Genomic DNA, 22,878 nt, shown 5'->3' on the forward strand with positions numbered 1-22,878 from the left:
GTAAGTAGATGTGTGTGTAACACAGGGATACAGTGTGTGTAAGTAGATGTGTCTGTAACACAGGGATACAGTGTGTGTGTAAGTAGATGTGTGTGTGTGTGTGTGTGTGTAATACAGGGATACAGTGTGTGTGTACGTAGATGTGTGTGTAACACAGGGATACAGTGTGTGCGTAAGTAGATGTGTGTGTGTGTAACACAGGGATACAGTGTGTGTGTGTACGTAGATGTGTGTGTAACACAGGGATACAGTGTGTGTGTGTACGTAGATGTGTGTGTAACACAGGGATACAGTGTGTGCGTAAGTAGATGTGTGTGTAACACAGGGATACAGTGTGTGTGTAAGTAGATGTGTGTGTGACACAGGGATACAGTGTGTGTAAGTAGATGTGTGTGTAACACAGGGATAGTGTGTGCGTAAGTAGATGCGTGTGTAACACAGGGATACAGTGTGTGCGTAAGTAGATGTGTGTGTAACACAGGGATACAGTGTGTGTAACACAGGGATACAGTGTGTGTGTGTAAGTAGATGTGTGTGTAACACAGGGATACAGTGTGTGTAACACAGGGATACAGTGTGTGTGTGTAAGTAGATGTGTGTGTAACACAGGGATACAGTGTGTGTAACACAGGGATACAGTGTGTGTGTGTAAGTAGATGTGAGTGTAACACAGGGATACAGTGTGTGTGTGTAAGTAGATGTGTGTGTAACACAGGGATACAGTGTGTGTGTGTAAGTAGACGTGTGTGTGACACAGGGATACAGTATAGGAACAGGGGGGCAGTGTCACGTGCTGCTGATTGACGTGTGTGGGCGGAGTTATACATTGGACGCAGCCTGTGCAATGTGATTATGTGGGAGGAGTTCTGATTTTGGGCGTGGCTTTCTGCACCGCTGGAATACTGTAGCTATGCCTCTCTGGGCGGGGCTGCGTGTCCATGTGGGAGGGGTTATGTGTTGGTGGGCGTGGCTGTTTCGTGACAAGAAGTCAGAGTAAAGAACTGTGTAACTGGTGTAAGGCTGTGTGTGTCATTGTGTGACTGGTGTAAGGCTGTGTGTGTGTCATTGTGTGACTGGTGTAAGGCTGTGTGTGTGTCATTGTGTGACTGGTGTAAGGCTGTGTGTGTGTCATTGTGTGACTGGTGTAAGGCTGTGTGTGTGTCATTGTGTGACTGGTGTAAGGCTGTGTGTGTGTCATTGTGTGACTGGTGTAAGGCTGTGTGTGTCATTGTGTGACTGGTGTAAGGCTGTGTGTGTGTCATTGTGTGACTGGTGTAAGGCTGTGTGTGTGTCATTGTGTGACTGGTGTAAGGCTGTGTGTGTGTCATTGTGTGACTGGTGTAAGGCTGTGTGTGTGTCATTGTGTGACTGGTGTAAGGCTGTGTGTGTGACTGGTGTAAGGCTGTGTGTGTGTCATTGTGTGACTGGTGTAAGGCTGTGTGTGTGTCATTGTGTGACTGGTGTAAGGCTGTGTGTCATTGTGTGACTGGTGTAAGGCTGTGTGTGTCATTGTGTGACTGGTGTAAGGCTGTGTGTGTGTCATTGTGTGATTAGTGTAAGGCTGTGTGTGTCATTGTGTGACTGGTGTAAGGTTGTGTGTTGCAGTATTACTTTGTGATTAGTGTAAGGCTGTGTGTGTGTGTCTGTCTGTTATTGTGTGACTGCTGTAAGGCTGTGTGTGTGTGACTGCTGTAAGGCTGTGTGTGTGTCAGTGTGTGACTGCTGTAAGGCTGTGTGTGTCAGTGTGTGACTGCTGTAAGGCTGTGTGTGTGTGTGTGTGTGTGTGTGTCAGTGTGTGACTGCTGTAAGGCTGTATGTGTCAGCATAAGGCGAAGTACTATCATTGCGTGTTAAGTGTTGGGTTGTGTGCTTGTAGTACAGCTGTGAGCTATATGAGTGAGCGCTGTGTGTGTGTGTGTACTGGTATCACACACCCTGCTTTGTGTGACTGTAGTACAGCTGCTTGTGGCAGTGCTGGTATCACAGACCCTGTGTGTTAGTTCAGCAGTGCTTTGTCTGACTCTGTACTGTCTGTGTGTGTCTGTGCAGGTATCACCCCCTCACAGAAGAAGCCATGCCTGCCCCTGCTGAGAGAGGTCAGTATACAGGGGGCAGTGGGGTGATCATACAAAGGGGGATCCCAATACCAGGGCGTCCTCTCCCTTAACACGTGACGCTGGGAATACCAGTCACGTGATCTGGATTTAAATGCCCCAGCTAGAGGAAGCACGTGTGCTGGGATCTGCTTCCGGCTCCGCTTATCCCTATGTTGTATTATTAGGTGCCGGCTGTAACGATTTAACCCCACAAAGTGTTTGACCTATGTAACCCATCTAATGCATCTGTCTAACACTAAGGCACAAGTCTACCATCATCTAAAATATACACATTTTCCCTAACTTGTTTTAAGGATCAAGAAGTATCTAGTGATGATAAATTATATTAATGTGGCTGGAATACAAACTGGGAGAGAGGGAGAAAATAATGCTGCACCCCATTTCTGTATTCAAAGCTCAATGATTTATTGTAGTTCAGATATAAATGAATTGTGCTTAGAGATCCTGCATCTTTTTTTCATAAGAAATAGCTGGGGACAGCAATGGATTTTTACAAAGGTTTGTTCTCCAACATATGGGTTATGTTGACATAATATATACACATTTTTTCTTCATGATTTCTCTGCAAATTCCCAATTTGACTCCTGAGTCTCCCGCATCCCAGGTTCTTCTTAAACTGACGTTACAGTATGTTTGCACAGGCAATGCCCCCCCCCACCCCCTTATCTTTATTGGCTTTCTGATGAGGGTAAAACTCTCCACACACTACCCTATTTATAGGCCCTTAAGAGACGCAATTTGTAATGAATTCCTATACAAACAAAAGCAGCCAGATCTTTTGCTTTTAGCATGGCTATATTAGTTTAAGGAAGGCAAAGACATTGTAAACTATTGAACAAAATGGTTTTTTTTTTTATCGCTGGCTGTGGGATTGCACCTTGAGCCCCTCCCCCCCGCCGCCCGGCTGCCAAAAGGGCTTGCATCGCAATTAATCCCAAGGGGTTAATTAATCGTTTCCATGTTATTTCTGTACACATTAGTCCAGTAAAGAGATGTAAAATAAGGAAGGCTTTTATAAGAGGATCCCCTTCTGATGTCAGAGCCTGTGCGGTGTTAATGACGGTCTTCCTGTGTATTTTGATGACTGGCCATTTGGTTAAAATATCATCAGGACAAAGGCCAAACAGCATGTGACATTTTGACTTATTTGGCATTTTCGAAGCTTTTATGGTCTTGTGAAACGTTAACCCTCCCAGTGCTGACTAGTGATTTTTACTCCAAATGAAAGTGGGTGGCAGGATTACAGGCGGGAGACTTGCTGGTCTTTACATCACTTTATCTTTATGACATTTGTCTGTCTCCTGGTCACGTTGGTTGTTGACAATTCTACATCTTGCAGATCGAATAACTTATAGAAGAAGCAATTTAGAGACCCACACAAATGTTATTTATTTGATCTGCGAAATAGATTTGTGTATATATGCAAGTATGTCTATTCTTACCCCTGCCTCAGAGATTTGGGGGTTCTTTTTAAAGCAGCAAACATCCTGCCCCCCCTCCCCCCCTATATGAGGTAAACACATATTGGCACATATTGGCCCAGATCCCCAAAAGTGTGCTAAGATTTAGCATGTCTGTACTCGCCTTCATATGAATGGGAGATGAGGCATGTTAAAGCTTGGCACCCATGTGTGGTTCTGGGCCATAATGTTGGTATCTTGCTCCATGAGCATGTTTTACTTGAACTTTTTTTTAGTAACCTTTAGATTGCACTGGGCTCTGGAGAGAGCTCCATTTTAACCTCCCGCACACTTAATATTTCAATTGTTTTATATTTCGTGAACGTAGCATAAGAGTATAAAAATAAAATCAATGCTGGAACAGGCAAGAAGTGATCTCTTAATGTAAGAAAAAAAAACACATAGCTATCAGTGCGTACTGCTGCTTTAGATAGGAGACTGTGGCACAGTATCTGTGTATGTATTGTCCCTTGCCACAAGTTTAACAAATCTTGCTTGTTGCATCCGCAGAGTATTACCGATTTGTGGTGCTTTTCTTCAACTGCCTGCTCACCTTTGGCTCTTACTTCTGCTTCGATATGCCCAGCGTCCTGCAGGATCAGTTTCAAGGCGTGAGTATCCAGACCCTGATTGAAACAAATTATTTATGTCCCTTTTTAACACACGTGTGTGTGTGTGTGTGTGTGTGTGTGTGTGTGTCTTCATGTACGCACACACGTACAGGGACGGAATTGTAGACAAATACATATTTCACCACAATACCTGGAAGGGCCTACCTTTCTTCTGTATTTGCAGCTGGTAAGAGCATCCCGCAACGATCCAGATGTTTACAGCCAACAGCCCGTGTCTACTAAATAAAGTGTTTGCACGTACACATACACACACACACACACACACACACACACACATACACATACACATACATACACACAACTCTGTATTTGCTTAATCTTCTGACCCTGGTTTGTCTGCAGAACTTGACCTGCTCCAATGGGAGCCATCCCAACAGCACAGACACGAACAGCAGTGTGGGCTGCGTGGAAGGGCTGGGGATGAGCCCGGAGCAGTACAACCTGCTATATGCAATCTACGCCTGGACGTGAGTATGTTTAGTGTCTCGCTGGATACATATGGCGCGCTCGTATACGGCGCCCTCTGCTTCTGACTTCTTTTCATGCCTTTTGTTTGGAATATTTTTTGCAGTGATCAGGGGAATCAAACAGGTCAAGTGTCTGGCAAGGGCACATTTTAACCCTTTCGTGCACCTGATGCTTTTTAACCACTGCACAAATCCACTAACACACACGCGCGCACACACACACACGCGCACACACACACACACACACACACACACACACACACACACACACACACTGGTGAATACAATGCTATGCACAGGTTTGCGCATGCTCATTAGCAAACACACAGACCCACACGTGCCTATACAGGCATACCCCGCATTAACGTACGCAATGGGACCGGAGCATGTATGTAAAGCGAAAATGTACTTAAAGTGAAGCACTACATTTTTCCACTTATCGATGCATGTACTGTACTGCAAACGTCATACACGTGCATAACTGATGTAAATAAAACATTTGTAACAGGCTCTATAGTCTCCCCGCTTGCGCACAGTTTCGGTACAGGTAGGGAGCCGGTATTGCTGTTCAGGACGTGCTGACAGGCGCATGCGTTAGCTGCCGTTTGCCTATTGGGCAATATGTACTTACTCGCGAGTGTACTTAAAGTGAGTGTCCTTAAAGTGGGGTATGCCTGTATACTGTTACTAGCGTGTATGTTTTATACACAAATACACTTTAATCCAGTTGTGGTTGAAGTAGCTTAAAAGGCATCTGATCTCAAGTAATCCTACACACACACACACACACACACACACACACACACACACACACGTGTCAAGATGTATAGTGGTATTTGTGCTAGTAGGTTCAACCATATTCTGAAACCTTGTACAAAATACTCTATAGTTGGAAAGGTACTAGCCAGCATGCAATTAAGGCTGGCATGGCACGTAAGGCCTCTCCCCCAAATATGAAAGACTGGACAGCGTGCACGTTAAACATCAGTCTAGCTGCCTACAACTGCCGGACTCTGAAGTAAAGATTTCAATAGGATATTGTTGGCCTCCGTGAAGTAAAAATGGGGGAGGGGGAAAGGGGAAGGGACGGGTAGGGAATTCCACTATGGCTGCAGTCACTAAGAAAACTGGGTGCTGGGGCTAATGTAGGATATGTACCATGTAAGAGAACAGGGGAAAAGAGGCTCCTACTGTAGCACTCCTAGTGTTTGAAATGGTGAGATATTTCAAATCAAACTTTAATAGTGGCAGTATTATAAAATAACGTTGGACAAACTAACTATAACACAACAAATAAGGGTCAGAAGCTGGTCTGATCAACTCCTCCTGAGCTGGTATATGGAGAAGCAGGCGACCTGCCTGGTAACTAGGTATGCTGCAAATAAGCACTAACCCTACTGAGCTGGTATATGGAGAAGCAGGCGACCTGCCTGGTAACTATGTATGCTGCAAATAAGCACTAACCCTACTGAGCTGGTATATGGAGAAGCAGGCGACTTGCCTGGTAACTATGTATGCTGCAAAAAAACACTAACCCTACTGAGCTGGTATATGGAGAAGCAGGCGACCTGCCTGGTAACTAGCTATGCTGCAAATAAGCACTAACCCTACTGTATTGTATTGTATGTCTTTATTTATATATCGCCATTAATGTACATAGCACTTCACTGTAGTAATTACACGTGGTAATCAAATAAATAACAGATAATATAAATAACAGATCATGGGAATAAGTGCTTTAGACATAAACGTAACATTAAGGAAGAGGAGTCCCTGCCCCGAGGAGCTTACAGTCTAATTGGTAGGTAGGGAGAACGTACAGAGATAGTAGGAGGGAGTTCTGGTAAGTGCGTCTGCAGGTGGCCAAGCTTTATGTATCGTGTGTTCAGAATATCCACAGTGCTATTCATATGCTTCTTTAAGCAAGTGTGTCTTAAGGTGGGTCTTAAAGGTGGATAGAGAGGGTGCTAGTCGGGTACTGAGGGGAAGGGCATTCCAGAGGTGTGGGGCAGTCAGTGAAAAAGGTTTAAGGCGGGAGAGGGCTTTTAGATACAAAGGGGGTAGAAAGAAGACATCCTTGAGAAGAACGTGAGAGTCTGGATGGTGCATAATGAGAAATTAGGGCTGAGATGTAAGGAGGGGCAGAAGAGTGTAAAGCTTTAAAAGTGAGGAGAAGAATTGAGTGTGAGATGCGGGATTTGATCGGAAGCCAGGAGAGGGATTTCAGGAGGGGAGACGCGGAGACAGATTTAGGAAATAGTAGAGTGATTCTGGCAGCAGCGTTTAGGTTAGATTGTAGGGGAGACAGGTGAGAGGCTGGAAGGCCGGACAGCAGGAGGTTACAGTAATCAAGACGGGAGAGAATGAGGGCCTGAGTCAGAGTTTTAGCAGTCGAGCAAGAGGAAAGGGCGAATCTTTGTGATATTGCGGAGGAAAAAGCGACATGTTTTAGATATGTTTTGAAAGAGAGAGTCCATGCAGAAGCACATGTGGGAGAATGTTGTAAGTAAATCCCAATGGCGTACCAGAGAGGTGAGGGTATAAAACAACTCTTAATGTAATGAGTGAGGTTTAAATGTCCTCAGGTGTCAAACTAATGACAGAAAACCAGTTCCGAGCTCTGCTAGTAATGAAACCCTTCATTCATTATAATGGACTGTGCTAATTGTAGGCTAGCAGAGGAACCTCAAGGATTAACCTAGGACTAGTGTAATACTCAAAATGCCCCATGTTGGGTTAAAGTGAGAGAACATTTCCCATAATAAGTGAATACATTGTATGGCTGTGTTGTTACAAATATTGTATGAACCTCACCAGCTGTATGTGACAACAACCCACAGTGAATCAACGTAATGTTATATGGTTCCTATAAGGCTAATAAGCCTATTGGGGTAAATCAGCTAGTAGCATGGGGTAGCAGCATGAACTGAATGGCATGTTAGTTTAACATTGTAAATGCTGAAGGGTTAAGTACCCCAGAATACATGCCATCACAGGGTTAATCTAAGTACTGACCCTGATAATGACACTACGGTGGGTGAGTGAGCCAATAGAAGAGCAGCCCCAGTCTCACTCCCTGCTCTACACTATATAGAAGAGCACCCCCCCCCCCTTCCCTGGGGAGTGGCTAGTAAGCCAGCCTATTCTTGGCATAGGCCCCCCTTACTTCAGTGAGATGTAACTGTAACTTTGTTTTTCATACCTGCTGAACAATGTAACTTTACACACTGAGCATTACAACAGATCCCCCTCAGGAATCCTGCCCACACTGCCCACCTTTTATAGGGACTTACAGTGAGGTTATGGCCAGGAAAATGTTAGTCTTAGGAGACTTGGCTACACTGACATGGAGGAGAAATGGGATTTCTCGTGTATCGCTGAGCATAGTGCCACGTGTTTCAGGCACAGCGCTGTTATCGTGCGTCTGGACGTGGCAGTTTATAGGTTGGCTAATTGTCTCTCTCCTCCCTCAGCAATGCCCTGGTGGTGATCATCGCTGGATTTCTAATCGACAAACTAGGAAACAGATGTAAGTTTTATTTATTTTTTACAGGGCGTATTTGGGCAACATCCCCCTTTGTGTGTTAAAGGGGCAATCCCTCATAGGGGTCATATCTCTGTGCCATTTTTCTTTACCAAAACATAACATCTATTTGTGTATTTTTAATCGTTTTAAAGCTAATTTTACCACTTTTCTTTGATTTTAAAGCGGAGTTAATTATTATAATTTTAGATGTAACTTAATTATTCTTGGGGGTCCAGCATCTTTACTTTTTCCCTTCAAAACACCACTGGCTGGGCATGACTTCCGGCGCCGGCTGGGTTCCCCCCGGTGCTGCCGGGCCTGGGATGAGCTGACCTGGCAAACCACCCCTCCCCCTCCCCTGCCCCCAAGAGATCAACACATCCTCTGAACTGTTTTATATCTTTATTTGTTCTCGCTGCTCTCTGCAGTCGGTCTGTTCCTGTTTTCCTTCCTGACTGTCCTGGGCTCGTCCATATTCGCCCTGGGCTCCCACTTCAAAGGCACGCCGTACCTGCTGCCGCTCATGCTGACGGGGCGCCTGTTATTCGGGTCTGGAAATGGATCACTGACAAGTAAGATGCCAAGTATTTGGGCTCGCCCTTAAAAATACTCCCCCGTGCCATTGCTGTAATATAACCGTGCCTGCACCGCACCCGCGGGCCTCGAATGCGCAGAACACGTTTTTGTGAGGGGTATTTTGGGCGCCCATCACATTGATCTAACTCTGAGTTCCTGCCTCATGCCAGTCGTCCAGAATCGGATCACCTCCTTCTGGTTCAAAGGGAAGGAGCTGGCCCTGGCTTTCGGGTTGACCCTCTCCTTCTCCCGGGTTGGGCAGTGTGCTGAATTTCTTCCTCACCAAGCCGTTTGAGGATCATTATGGGATGCAGTGGACTCTGTGGGGAGGTAAGTCTCTACCGGGACTGCTGATAAATCTTTTGAGTCTCTCTGTCTCTCTGTGTGTGTCTCTCTCTCTCTCTCTCTCTCTCTCTGTGTCTCTCTCTCTCTCTCTCTCTGTGTCTCTCTCTCTCTCTCTCTCTCTCTCTCTCTCTCTCTCTCTCTCCTCTCTCTCTCTCTCTCTCTCTCTCTCTCTCTCTCTCTCTCTCTCTCTCTCTCTCTCTCTCTCTCTCTCTCTCTCTCTCTCTCTCACTCTCTCTGTCTGTGTGTGTCTCTCTCTCTCTATCACTCTCTCTGTCTGTGTGTGTCTCTCTCTCTCTATCTCTCTCTCTGTCTGTGTGTGTCTCTCTCTCTCTATCTCTCTCTCTGTCTGTGTGTGTCTCTCTCTCTCTATCTCTCTCTCTGTCTGTGTGTGTCTCTCTCTCTCTATCTCTCTCTCTGTCTGTGTGTGTCTCTCTCTCTCTATCTCTCTCTCTGTCTGTGTGTGTCTCTCTCTCTCTATCTCTCTCTCTGTCTGTGTGTGTCTCTCTCTCTCTATCTCTCTCTCTGTCTGTGTGTGTCTCTCTCTCTCTATCTCTCTCTCTGTCTGTGTGTGTCTCTCTCTCTCTATCTCTCTCTCTGTCTGTGTGTGTCTCTCTCTCTCTATCTCTCTCTCTGTCTGTGTGTGTCTCTCTCTCTATCTCTCTCTCTGTCTGTGTGTGTCTCTCTCTCTCTATCTCTCTCTCTGTGTGTCTCTCTCTCTCTATCTCTCTCTCTCTCTGTGTGTGTCTCTCTCTCTATCTCTCTCTCTCTCTGTGTGTCTCTCTCTCTCTATCTCTCTCTCTCTGTGTGTCTCTCTCTCTCTATCTCTCTCTCTCTCTGTGTGTCTCTCTCTCTCTATCTCTCTCTTACTCTCTCTCTCCCTCTACTCTCTCTCTCTCTCTGTCTCTCTCTGTGTCTCTCTCTCTGTCTCTCTGTCTCTCTGTCTCTCTGTGTGTGTGTGTCTCTCTCTCTGTGTGTGTGTGTGTGTGTGTGTGTGTGTGTCTCTCTCTCTCTCTCTCTTTGTGTGTGTGTTGAGAACTGTAGCTATTAATAAGAAATGACTCAGGCTTATTAGCATGACATATATTAGTATGACTAGCATAATACAGTGGTGAGAATCAGCACGTCCAAGAGGGCTAGCAAGGTAATGATACGGTGCAGTAAACCCAGAGAGACCCCTAAATCCCTTAGGATATATGGACAAAATATAGAAGGGAACCCACACATTCAAAAAGGGAACCAAAGAGGTTCTGTAAATCCAAAGGATATTTTACAGAGATAAAGTATAAAAGACACCATACAAAGTGAATACAAATATACAGATAAGTGAGATCAAAGACAAAAATAAAGGCTAAGGAAAAGACCAAATTAAATGCAAGAAATCCTTGGCTTAGCTCACTATAATGGCTGCAGGACACGGCATAAAAAGGGCAATAAATGGAACTGGTAAATATAACAGGCGGGTCACACTGGGGCAGGCGAGCCCAAAAAATGGAAGAAACAACAAAAATGGGATGAAGAGGAACACAAATCAAAAGCTGGGGAGAGGGGAGGGGTGGTGACAAAGGGGGAGGGTGAATAACAAAAAATAAAATGTATGATTTAGGGGGGGGGGGGCAACGTTTCTGGAATGGTCCCATATTCAGGCCCATTCCCAATGGTTCTAAGCCACCGCGGTACTTCCCTTTAATGGATTGCCAGTGTGCACCCCCCCAAAAAACAAATGTTACCAGATGGCAGTGTTCAAGCCAAAGTGCAGCAGTATCCGCAAAGGAGAACGTCCTGTTCAGGAAGAAATGCTGCCTGTAAGTAATGAGCGTCAGTATTAAGGAACAGATCCCATATCCGTGCATTCAGAAACCATTGTGGTAGTTAGAAAATATACACGGTATAAATGGTCCTGTACTGTTTGCACCCTGATAAAGCGCCACGAGAGGCGCGAAACACGTTGCAGTACTAATCGCTCCAGCTCTGAGGTTCGTTATGTGCCACTAAAATAGTTTTTATCTCCTAAGCTGCCCGGCCCTTCTTCCTGCGCCGCCCTGGTTCTGTCTTTCTCTGCCGGCTATAATGATACACTGGAGCACAAAATGTTCCTCATGAGCCCATAACCACAGCAATACCACTTGTACAATGATATACGTATATTAAAGTGGAGTCTTATTTAAAGTTACTGTATTGCCATCCATCACTTTGGGCGCACTCTGCCTCCTATTAAATTACTGATACAATCGGACACTGCTGGGATCCATTATACAGGCAGTGTGGGGTGAATATAGGATTTGTTTGCAGTTGATCTCTCATTTACACTCTCATGGTTACTATTTCAATCATTTCCCATTCCTACTAGGTTGCTACAAACATGAATTCAGATTGCCTAAACGCACACTATAGGCAGTTATACACTCCTACGCCCTCACATTGTTTTAACCACGTCTCCTCACTGCAGCTGTTTTTATTCTTTAGTTCACGTTAATAGTTTTACCCTACGGGTCATTAAAATAGTTTTTATAGCTAGTTATTAGTAGCACTTTATAACTCCAAGTGCCTGCTACCAATTCATTATCAGGTCTCACAAGTTGGTATTAGTCCTCATTAGCCTAATTTTGCTACTGGTTTGGCTTGAACGCTAGACATACTGTTTATCTGCCTCTATAGACTATTAATATGGTTTTCATCTAATTTGATGTTGTTGGCCTATATCGCCGCCTTCCTTACTTTTTTTAGAGTGTGCACCAACAAAGGATCCCGCCTCTCTCTGTCTCTCTTTTTCTTCCCTAGCGAATTGCTTTTTCATCCTCAGGTGGCACCTCAATTCTAGAAAGTTTTACACTACATTCATAGTTGGAGCGAAGCTTCCCTCCCCCCCCCTTCCCTATTCAGCTACCATCTATCAATATAGGACATTACCATCAGCAAACATAGTTTCTGTTTGAATCTCCTCTTTTACAAGAGGATGGAAGATCTAAGTGGTCTTCTCCTCCCCGCGTGTAGGGACTCTCCTGTGTGTCCTGGGCTTCTTCTCAGCCATTACCGTTAGCTCCCTGGATAAAGTTGGCATGAAGCAGCTGGGACTGGATGAGGCCATGCTGGAAGGGGCTAAGAAAGTGGTGAGTGGATGCTGGCGCTGCAGGGCATTGCTGGGCAGACGGGATGTTGAGAAGCCCAATAATAAATGTCCTCTCTTTGGTCTTGAAGCGAATCCAGGACGTGCGACACTTACCTCTGCGATACTGGCTGCTGGTCCTCACCATCATGTTCTTCTATAACGGGATCTTCCCTTTCGTGGCAGACGCCAGGTAAGGGCTTCAGCCACCTCCGTCCATCGCAGCGTCTTTGTGCTGTGAATTCGCCTGCGGACCAGTTCAGCTCCATTCATGTGAATGGGACTACAATCTTCTCCAGAGCAGGTAATCGGCTTCACAGTTCGTTTAAACCAGGGCCTGTGTCTCGGCCCATGTATGAAGCTGCAGAGCCAGCGGCTGACCAGGCCCCCAGGCAAGGGCATAGCTATAGCTCTTGGGGCCTGCTCTGCAAGTTTCGGTCGCGCATGCGCAAAATTTTGCTTTGGGGCCACCCCATGTTTAGCTACACCACTGCCCTCAGGGCACCGCTACCATGGAGTGGGTTGCTGGCTTTGCACTTTCACTAACCCACTCTTGAAAGTATGCATTAAACCGAAGCTTAAGCAATAGTATTTGGCAACAAATAAACCATATCAATATGATCCGGACCACTCTCTTATTTGTAATAATAGTCACTGAAAAATGTCTTAAGTGAGATTCCCACCGTCTGCTCCCCGTGTGACCTTGGGCACAAGTCACTTTATCGCCCGGTGCCTCGGGCACCTCGATTGTAAGCTCTTCCGAGCAGCGTCTTGCGCCAGCGCTATATAAGAAATATAATTATTATTGTGCAGTAGAAGCTCCGCAATGTGTCCGTCTGCTTTCTATCTGATTGTCACGTTCTCTCCCCCCCAGCAAGTTCATCCAGGATAAATACCCAGGATACGACCAGCAGACCGCGGCCTATATCGCCGGGGCCGTGTACGACAGCTCCCTGGTTCTGTCTGCGGCCGTCGGAATTTTAATCGTAAGCCCATTCTCCTGGCTCCATCTCTTGCTTAACCACTTCAGTGCCACTGCCTGTGCGCCCCAGAAAGGGGATTAATGTATTTTCCCACCTCCCCCCCTCAAAGTTAAAAATAAATAATTTGAAAAAAAGGAGAGTTCTTGGGGTTGCATGCAGCGTGTTGGGAGGGTTGTAGACGTTAGAGACACTGGGGGGGTAGATGGAAGATAGGCCTGGGCAGCATGTAGGGACATGGCAAGAGAGTATAGCTGAGGAGTGGGGAGCTTTCAGCAGAGAAGTGTAGTGAACACAGAGTTTATTAGGGAGCCAACCGAGCGTTTACAGGGGATTATTGGAGGCAGAGAAGAGCGGTTGCATTCGCTGCAGCGTGCAGTTATACCACCCCTGCCGTGTCTTCCTCCCAGGATTATGTCGGGATGAGGGGAGTACTCGCCGTCCTCTGTGCCGTGATGACGCTGCCTGTGTTCGCTCTCCTGGCTTTTACCTTCCTGCCGCCCCTGATTTCCACCGTGTGGCTGGGCATCACATACTCTTTTGCTGCGGTAAAGTATACAGATCCACCCCGTTTAATATAGTTCTCAAGGATCCATCTTCTCTGTACGTACTCACCTGCCCTGCAGGGGGTGTAGTGCTGCCCTGCAGGGGGTGTAGTGCTGCCCTTCGGGGGGTGTAGTGCTGCATTTCGGGGGGTGTAGTGCTGCCCTTCGGGGGGTGTAGTGCTGCCCTTCGGGGGGTGTAGTGCTGCCCTTCGGGGGGTGTAGTGCTGCCCTGCAGGGGGTGTAGTGCTGCCCTGCAGGGGGTATAGTGCTGCCCTGCAGGGGGTATAGTGCTGCCCTGCAGGGGGTATAGTGCTGCGCTGCAGGGGGTATAGTGCTGCCCTGCAGGGGGTATAGTGCTGCCCTGCAGGGGGTATAGTGCTGCCCTGCAGGGGGTATAGTGCTGCCCTGCAGGGGGTATAGTGCTGCCCTGCAGGGGGTATAGTGTGCTGACACATACAATGTTCAGTGACATACAATATATACTGATTTCCTCAGGTGTAAGCACCTGTTGAAAGCTACAGTGATTACAGGGTTGTACTGCATCGGGTGGTTATAGGACAGTTGGATATTATTACCTTGCAATAATATTGTGGCAATATTACAAATTACAGTAGTGTTTAATATTTATCCAAAATACAGAACTGCTGAAAGATTTCACTATCTTTGATCAGATCACATCTGAGATCAGGATCAAAAAACCGCAATTTTAATATGTACACATCTATTGTGTGTGTCTCCCAGCTGTACAGATGTAACCAACGTTACTGTAACCCGTGGCGCGTTGCTGCGCGGCCATTGTTTGGCACCGGCTGTGCGCGAGAGGCGTCACTGGTTGCATTAATGTTGGCTACATCTGGAGGAGGCTTCATTACCCCCATTAACGCAGTAAATATCTCACGCGTTGAGGAGAGAACACCCACTTTACCATTTGGTTTCAATAGCGATTGCGGTAAACGCACCGTAACATTAATGGCAGTAATGATGCCCGATACATCTGCAGACCGTTGGAAAGCTCGAGGACCTTTCAGTCAAGTTGTTGGATGTTTGAATTTCCAAACGTTTTGCCAAACTCGTCTCCTCTCTATTATAACCAGGATGTATCTTTCCGCTGGAAGTCTTGTTTAATACTTCCAAGTTTTCCGTGTTTGATGTGACTAAGCCTGGTACTTAATCACTTTTAAATTCGATATCGATAGAGAAATGTGTACGCCCACAACAAATTAGTGTCTGCAGTAGATGTTGAACCCACGGTGCTGTGTACCTCAGACAAGTGCTTTTACACGGTCACTGAAGTGTTCTCTGTGCTTTACAGGCAAGCATGTGGCCCTCCATCCCTCTCGTGGTGCCACAGGCTACTCTGGGGACAGCCATGGGACTCGCCACCTCTGTACAGATGGTAGGGATTGGGCTTTCAAACCTGATTGTGGGTAGAATCCTTGGAACAGAGTCCAGGTGAGTCTTGCACACCGCCGGCTGCTGTTATTTGTCCAAGAGGCAATCCCTCGTAGGACAAAAGTGACATGGCAGTCAAGGGATCACGTCGGTGTGTGTGTGTGTGGTGTGTGTGTGTGTGTGTGGTGTGTGTGTGTGTGTGTGTGTGTGGTGTGTGTGTGTGTGGTGTGTGTGTGTGTGGTGTGTGGTGTGTGTGGTGTGTGGTGTGTGGTGTGTGTGTGTGTGGTGTGTGTGTGTGGTGTGTGTGTGTGGTGTGTGTGTGTGTATAGTATAATGCTCCTCATGGGGACGTTCCCTCATGTCTCTCCTCTCTCACCTGTGGGTAAATTCTCATCTCCGATCACTCTTCACTCAATCCACGTACCTATCTCAACTATTCTCTTACATCCCATGGTTCCTATACCCTATAAAACTTCCTTGTAGTGTGATTTAGGAATGAGGTAAGCTTCTCCATTAGCTAGCAGAGGAGCGACCTTTTGGGACTTGGGCTTTGGTCCCGCTGCGTCCGGTGGCGCGCGCGCTACTCGCCACCTGATGGTGTCCTCCCGAGCAGGTCCCAGTCCCTCCTCCCTGCACAGCTCACTACACGGTGACGCGTCAGCCGCCAGGGGATGCAAGAGAATTGTAATCCCAAGCGGCGACGCGTCACGTGGTGTGGCTGTGAGCCAATGAGAAGAGGAAGAGGGGAGGCTTCGGGGAGCTGGGAGGCTTCGAGGAGGAAAACCGCTGCAGAACCAAGGGAGCCCCCCTGCTCCCTCCCACACTCTGTCAGCACTGCAGATGCATGGAGGGGGGAGGCGGGAGAGGAAACCCCTGGCAGTTTGATGGCCCCGCCCCCGACATCATTGCCACGCCCACCCGAGCAGTTTTGGCCACGCCCCCCGCTCCAGCTCCCTACAGACCGCAGATAGCGGTCAAGTGCCTCTCCACGCGCTGCCTGTCTGCAGTGCGGGCGCGTGGTCTGAGGCAGCGGGGCCTTTAGCCTTGTCTGTTCACATTTTTTGGCTTGGGAGAACCTCGGGGAAGGATAAGGGAAGTACCAGTTAATGTAAACGTGTGGGAACAGGCTTGTCCCTGAAATATTCATTTTTTTTTTGTGTCTGTGTGTCTGTGTGTGTGTGTGTGTGTGTGTGTGTGTGTGTGTGTGTGTGTGTGTGTGTGTGTGTGTGTGTGTGTGTGTGTGTGTGTGTGTGTGTGTGTGTGTGTATGTGTATAAGTAAAGGGTTTTTTTTCTCTACATTTTTGTTCTGGTCTTCTGAGAAGTTCTTTTTTCTCCATATATTGGAGTGCTGGGAACTACACACAGTTCCTCTGGCACCCACATACTACTAGTCATTTACATTCGTTACTAGTGGTGCTGTCTGACCCTTTTTATATTCTACGTCGGTTATTGGTACACTTTGGTCCTAGGAGGGACTGCCCCTTTAATACACAGTGCACCCGCTTGGAAAGAGACCTTTTACATGCAGTTTCCTCTGTACAGTGAAGGGAAGATCCCGCTCTGGCGCTGGCAAGAAATGATGATCTTCATGCTGGCCAATACCATCGCCTGCATCATCACCTCTGTGACCCTGAACATTGTGGACAAGAGACAGGTAATCACAGGAGATGTACGACATGTTTCACTGGAGAACTTGCAGATCCGTTCTAGGTCATTTAGCAGGCCAACATACGGGTTCTTCCTAGATTCTAGCAAAACGAAAGACGTTCCCTTAATTGCCCTCAATCCCCATCATCCTGTAGAGATTACATCAAACCTAACCGTGATCATTATTTACCAATACACTGTGATCCGGTTACTGGAAGTTTGAACGACATCACTGGACATACTTACTGAAACGTTACTCTCATGCAGAGGTTATTGTTGTAGAGCCAAACGAAACCTGGGGACCTATATAAAGGCACCAGGATCCCTATTCACTAAGACTATTTAAGCTCTGTTCATTTGAACTAGTCATTCATAAGGCTGCGATAATGCCGATCGGGACACTATGCACAAACTTCAATTACCTTCAATGGAAGTTTCCGTGCAATAGTGCTCCGAGCAACACTATAGCTGTTTCATAAAGAACCCCCCAAATCTTCCTAAGAAAGGGAAAGACGGCGTCACAGCATATTGGATAGCAGCAGAAGTATCAACATATTTACGGCCTCTGCTCCCATTCACGAAAAGGTTTAAAATGGATTTAAAATCAGCCACAGTACCACTACTTTCTGTATGGTACTTCCAGCACTGATTATCAGTCCAGCGATGTGTGGACGATTCTCTTAGTGTCCATATAATGGTAAGGGACAATGGCTAACTTCTTCCAGAGCACTAAATGTTTATTTTCTACACATCCCCAGGGAGGAGCACTGAACAAGATGACAAAGCGTACGTCTGCATCAAACCAAGAGGCCGGAGAGGAATCGGACAGATCCCCCATACTAAATCAGGAGGAAGACCAGCGCTCTATAAACTAGGGTGTGTTTAACCTTCATAGCGCATGTCTAACTCAGACCAAGTATTCACCCATTGTAATCTGCAAATGTCCCCCAACCCTAATCTCCTAAAATCCCAGTTACACTGTGGGATCCATTTACTAAAGTCTCCATGGTGCAAATCTGGGTAGAACCAGTGCAACAGGCCCCCACCCCACCTTAACGAAGAAAAGGAATCCCATAATTAATTGAACGTATTTCCTTTGATAAATCTATTGCAATTCTTTTGTACTGGTTTTGCAGATAGCAGACCTTAGTGGACCCGTGTGTCTTCATATCTAAACCCTTGTGGGTTTGGGTTACCCGGAGAACCGAGTTGGCGCGTACTATTTTATGTCTGAAATAGGCTTGCGTTGACACTATGTATTGTATGGCCCTAGTGCAAGGTTTTTCAACCAGGGTTCTGTGGACATCCCCTAAATTGCATCCCCTGCCATTGTTCAGCTCATTTGAAATGTACTAAATACAGAAGCGCTAATAGCGTGTCTGAGATCAGATGCATTGTAAGGAACCCCAACCCTCTCTAATAGCGCGTCTGAGATCAGATACATTGTAAGGGACCCCAACCCTCTCTAATAGCGTGTCTGAGATCAGATGCATTGTAAGGAACCCCAACCCTCTCTAATAGCGCGTCTGAGATCAGATACATTGTAAGGAACCCCAACCCTCTCTAATAGCACGTCTGAGATCAGATGCATTGTAAGGAACCCCAACCCTCTCTAATAGCGCGTCTGAGATCAGATACATTGTAAGGAACCCCAACCCTCTCTAATAGCACGTCTGAGATCAGATGCATTGTAAGGAACCCCAACCCTCTCTAATAGCACGTCTGAGATCAGATGCATTGTCTTAGGAAGGGTTGTGGGTTCCACAGAATGACACATAATTATAGGGTTCCGTAACCAGAAAATGTTTGGAAGCCACTGCCCTAGAGTATTACACATTAGATAAAAAGATATAACCATTAACTAGACTCGTGAAGAGGTGCAAATATCTTTGCTTCCCAAATATTCTGCAGCGTACTTCTCTGCAGTACACATGCAGTTAGAGAAAGCTACAGTAACGACTTGCATGACGATTTCTATCCAGCAAATATGCTGGAGGTATATCATGTAACCCAATCTCTAGTTTTCTTCTACAATGTTTTAAAAGGTCCTTTTGTCTCTATAAAATGTACACATCAGAACATATAGCAGCAGATCACTTTTAAAAAGTCAGTAGCCTCACTACCTTGCATGATGGTTTGTTTTTTGTTTTTGCAGAAAAGAACTAATGGAATTGCAGGAAGAATTCCTGGCAAAAGGGCGTTACTATTATTTCAAGTATAAAAACACCCGAAGCTGTAGCACAGCCATGTTGCAGCTGCAAATCTAAAATGAGACTTCACAGCACAGCCACATATTGCAGCCATCTGTTAAGATGGCAAAGCTGTAGGAGAGCAAGATATTTGGATCCGGTCTGATATTTTGATCCCCCTTTGGATTTATTGCAGGTTGATACTTTTTTTTTTTAGTGGAGAGTTGTTCATAAGTCAAGTTGTATTGCATAGAACTTTCCGATCACAAATCTCCTTACTCTTACACGGTGTGAGAACATACTGGGGAAGTTTTTAAAAGCTCTACATGTTGTAGTTTGTGGCACAAAACTCATGCTAGTCCATTATATGATGTAATAATTGCCTACAACAAATCTACAGTCTCCAGAATCAACACTGTTACTGAATTCTCATCCTGTTGTAAGGGTATGTATGTTTTATTTCTGCATTTAGACACTTTTTTTAAAGGCTCAATCCAAGCAGGCAGTTTTCAGCGCCATATATTATATTGAAGCAGGGGTCTATGGCGCTACGCCCTATTAATGTCAGTTCTGGAAATCCCTTGCTTCCCGAGATACTTACCGCTGTAGGAGTGCTGGTATAGTTTTATGTTTAAAGATCCTGAATAACGTGGGCCAATAGGACGCCTCACTGTATGATGTCACTGCTTCCTATTGGCCCGCAGGACGTGAGAGCTTTGAAAACTGCCAGCACATAAACCTGGCTACAGACACCCCTTGTAGAAGTATGCCTCAAAATTAACGGGGTTCAGCTCCAGAAACCCCCCCCCCCCCCCAGCTGTTTAAAAGGAGCAATCCAAATTTTTGTTAAGGATCACTTCTTTTAGTCAACGCTAAAGGATTTTTTATCAAACAATGTAACACCATTTTTAGCTAAACAAGATGGTTTAACCCTCCTATCTGCAGAAACAAACCATGTGCAAAAGTGGGTGAAAGTACCACCTTCTTGAATGTGTAGACCACAGAAACCTAGTGTCCAGAATAGCACTCCAACAAAAACATTGTGTATATATACACAGGTTTCAGAAGGAGCATATTGAAGGAGAGACAGCAGCATACACTGGTCCTGTTGCTGGAAATGCACAATCCTATAGGATGGTTTGCATCAGATTTTAGACTTGGGAACCCCTGTTGAAAAACATTGTTCTAGGTACCCTTGGGCATCACTCACATGTTCCCTGAAATCTTCAGGTCATTTGAAAACAGGACTAAATACAGAAGAAGTTACAATGCTCCTGATCTCAGACGCACTATTACAGAGGGTTGGGGTTCCACAGAATTTCAATATAATTATGGAGTTTCGTTAAACACTCTGACCTAGGGTTTATTTCCAAATAACTCTATAGCAAGTGTGCAGTGGTTTGTTTTTGTTTGTTTTAACTATCAACCTCTGTGCCCTCCTGTGAAAATTATATACATTTTGTAGGTAGGATGAAAAAGGGAAAGTTAATGCATCTTGTATGTGATCTCCAATACACACTTTAAAAATAAAGGCTTTTGGTATGACCATGTATATGGTGTATCATTTGTCTCTGGTGATCAGAAAATAAAATAACCATGTTTATATTGCTGTTGAAGGGCATAGGCTTCTTTAAAAGCAGGAATTTCTGTAAGTTGAAAAGAAAAAAAAACAGGAAAACAAAATCATTAACAAAATACATTTGGTTTATTGAGGTGCATGGTAACAGAATAAATGTCATCGATTTAATTAACGAAAAGGGACCGATCCTGCTGTTACATTCGACGACAAGATGCATGTGAGCCCATGACATATACATTCAGTATATAAAAGACTTAATACACATGCCAAGATGATGTTTAAGGCTTCGATATGAATAGTTGTGTATCCCCAAACAGCTGAAGTCTTATTACAACCATAGTGCTGAAAAGGCAAAGCTTTTTTTCCCCACCCCAAACCAAAGAAATTAACTTACAACCGCACGTTTTTGCTAAAGATTCCTGCAGTAAAAGGTCTTCAACCCTTTGCTGGTCCTTCTCGCAGCAAAGTGGTCAATAGCCTGTCGAAATATACACTGAGAGGTATTTGGCATGAAGGGCGAGTACTTCTTACCAGTCTCTTTTCAGCGCGTTTCTTTACAGATTTGTTTGTAAAATGAGCTGCCACGGTCTGAAATGTGCGTGACGCAAATCCATTCCCTGATTACAACTACGGGCAGAATTTAGGTGGCAGTTTGCAGCTAGGGGTAATGCCATTTCAAAAGGCAAAACCCCCAAATGTTTCACAAAAGAAAACAATTGGCTGCATTGTAATTTACAAATATGGCACAAACAGTTTGCTGCAGGTTGTCCATTCTTGGAATGCACTTGGACAGAAGTAAACTGAAAACTACTTAGAAGCATTTTTTTTTTCTTAAAACATTACAGGTTAACAACTTGATAACTTAGAGCCTTTATGTATGTTAAAATGAAGATAATCAGCACAAAAACACCTGGGATATATACTGGAAGGAACAGATACACGGTTAGGGCAGGTACTCTGTTGGCACAGGGGAGAGAACCTCTTTAGGGTATTTCCTAGTAGATTTCTTCATTTGGAAAGCATTCCCCACTAAGAGGGAGGCAACAGAACAGGTTGAGTCAACTAAAATATAATCATTAAATTGTCATCTGAGAATTGGCATTTAAAGCAGAAATCGCACCCCCAAAAAGCCTTCAAGATTATCCCCAATGTTTAGTATTTTAACCCCTGGGCATGTCCTGTTTATTTTTAAGTTTAGTGCTTATCATTTTCAGTGCTAGTGTCAGAGGTTACTATGGTAACTGGGCTCTGGGGAGGGCTCCCTTTTAACCTCCCAGACACCTAATATTTCAAATGCTTCCCTCCTGAAGGGAGTATCAGATTTTTAAAATAAAGCCAGCCTTGGAAAGGGTCGGAGACCAAAAAAAAAGCGCCATGTAATTAGTGAGGACGGGTGCTTTAAAGTCACTTGTCACAAAGTACTGTCCCACAAAGGCCTTAATTGAATTAATAAGTGGTGTGTAAATGTAAATAGGTAAAAAAAATACTTACACTTGAGTGCCTATTTAACTAGGGTGACCAGATTTTGAAAATGAAAAACCGGGACACATTTTATTTTTTTTAAAATATATATAACAGTTTATTTATTGTAGTACACTTATACTTTACTACCATTAGAGAGTGTGTGTGTGTGTGTGTGTGTGTACACCTCAATAATCGAACAACAAAAAAACCCCAGATGTGAATGATTCTGAACCCAAGGAGGGAGACAGGGTGGGAGGGAGACAGGGTGAGAGGGAGACAGGGTGGGAGGGAAGGAGGGAGACAGGGTGGGAGGGAAGGAGGGAGACAGGGAGGGAGGGTGAGACAGGGAGGGAGGGAGGGTGAGACAGGGAGGGAGGGTGAGACAGGGAGGGAGGGGGAGACAGGGTGGGAGGGAAGGAGGGAGACAGGGTGGGAGGGAAGGAGGGAGACAGGGTGGGAGGGAAGGAGGGAGACAGGGTGGGGGAGAGGGAGAGAGAGGGAGGGAGAGAGACACACCCACACTGATACACACACACACACTGATACACACACACACACACACACTTATACACACACACCCCCACTGATACACACACACTGATACTGTTACACACACACACTGATACTGTTACACACCCCCACTGATACACACACCCCCCCACTGATACACACACACACCCCCACTGATACACACACACACCCCCACTGATACACACACACACACACACTGATACACACACACACACACTGATACACACACACAAACTGATACACACACACCCACTGATACACCCACACCCACTGATACACTGTAAGGAATCCGCTCCGCGGTTTACTGGTTGCTTTACCGTGCAG

The 22,878-nt window shown here is 45.6% G+C and overlaps 1 protein-coding gene across 1 annotated transcript; it reads left to right on the forward strand.

Annotated features, from left to right (window-relative positions):
* Window positions 1–895: 895 nt before the first annotated feature.
* LOC142463457 (lysosomal dipeptide transporter MFSD1-like) lies at window positions 896–17,667 on the forward strand. The gene is given in 15 exon segments (XM_075566244.1): window positions 896–993; window positions 2,050–2,096; window positions 4,088–4,188; window positions 4,552–4,676; window positions 8,150–8,205; window positions 8,631–8,774; window positions 8,949–9,031; window positions 9,033–9,108; window positions 12,115–12,230; window positions 12,319–12,419; window positions 13,101–13,212; window positions 13,617–13,754; window positions 15,064–15,203; window positions 16,687–16,798; window positions 17,550–17,667. Coding segments are annotated over 15 exon segments (1,551 nt in total). The 5' UTR covers window positions 896–910; the 3' UTR covers window position 17,667.
* The last annotated feature ends 5,211 nt before the right edge of the window (window positions 17,668–22,878 follow it).

The sequence above is a fragment of the Ascaphus truei genome, chromosome 11 (assembly GCF_040206685.1).
Source record: "Ascaphus truei isolate aAscTru1 chromosome 11, aAscTru1.hap1, whole genome shotgun sequence".
Lineage (NCBI taxonomy): Eukaryota > Metazoa > Chordata > Amphibia > Anura > Ascaphidae > Ascaphus > Ascaphus truei.